The sequence below is a fragment of the Hylobates moloch genome, unplaced genomic scaffold (genome assembly GCF_009828535.3).
Source record: "Hylobates moloch isolate HMO894 unplaced genomic scaffold, HMol_V3 SCAFFOLD_17120, whole genome shotgun sequence".
Taxonomy (NCBI): Eukaryota; Metazoa; Chordata; class Mammalia; order Primates; family Hylobatidae; genus Hylobates; species Hylobates moloch.
The window spans coordinates 1-1,108 of NW_026669395.1; the positions used below are offsets into that span (position 1 = coordinate 1).

General features: G+C 59.1%; 1 protein-coding gene across 1 annotated transcript; it reads right to left on the reverse strand.

Annotated features, from left to right (window-relative positions):
• Nucleotides 1-209: 209 nt before the first annotated feature.
• Nucleotides 210-830, reverse strand: LOC116465978 (unconventional myosin-IXb-like; the record flags this gene model as incomplete). The annotated part of the gene is made up of 2 exons (XM_032148859.2): nucleotides 210-414; nucleotides 689-830. Coding segments are annotated over 2 exons (347 nt in total), but the record flags the coding sequence as incomplete, so codon positions are not given.
• Between the last annotated feature and the right edge of the window lie 278 nt (nucleotides 831-1,108).

Sequence of the window (1,108 nt, forward strand, 5' to 3'; positions counted from 1 at the left end):
AGAGTTGCTGATAGCATGCCCTGAGGTTCAATTACACACGCAGGTCGAGTTTCTGTTCAGGGTGACAGGAACACTTCAGGTAGATAGGTGGCGTTTGCACAACATAATGAATGTACTAAATGCCACTGAACTGTTGACTTTAAGATGAACTCAGGATGTGCCCCCCTCTCGACAGTGACGCTTGTGCGGGTTCACGCCCCGGCTCCCACCTGCAGCCTTTTCGGCCCTCTCGGCCCGCAGGTGTCCGGCCTCCCGAAGCACTGCCATGGCCCGGATAGCAGCCCGGAGCACGGCCCAGCGGAACACGGCCACGGGGTCCATGCCGATGAGCTCCCGCACGTAGGAGCTGTCACTGCCCCGCAGCAGGGCCACGATGTCTGGCCGCATGTAGTCCATGTTCTTCTCCCGGAAGTCCTGGTGGGGAATGGATGTCACTCGGGGATAGTCACTCACCAGTGCCTACCAAAGACCCCGGACTGGCGCAGGAAGGGCTGGCGGTGGGGTGGGGCCCATCCTAAGCGCAAATGGCAGTTCTTGAGCTATGGAGCCTTGGACTTTGGAGCCGGGGATTTGCGGTGGGTTCTGAGCACCCTGGAACCTCGCCCACAGGGTGATCCTCCCATGTGGGCTTCTGGGCTGACTGTGGCTTCCCTCAGGCTTCCACCAATGGTGATGGGCAGACACCTACCTTGATCTGATATTTCACCTTCCCTGCGAAGTGCTGGATGATGAAGGCTGGCTCCATGACCGGGGTGCCCAGGAAGTACTTATTGTCCTCATGCTGCTGTTTGAACTTGGCCAGCAGGGTCTGGCTCGTGGCGTGGGGGAAGCTGGGAACAGAACACGGAACCTTTGCAGGCATGAACGGGGCTGATTTACCTGCTGTGTATTTTACCTTGCAGACCCCTGGTGCACGAGGTGGGTGGGTGCATGGGGTGGGCAGAGCAGTGAATTGGCACAGGGCTCTGTGGGCAGAGGGGTGGGTGAAGGAGCGAAGAAAGGAAGGAATGACAGTGCGCCTGCCTGCCTCATGCTGAACACGCTGGCGGAGGGCTGGGACTCTGCTCTCTGCATTAGCAGGCATAGCTGCAGCCTGGTACAAGGAGGC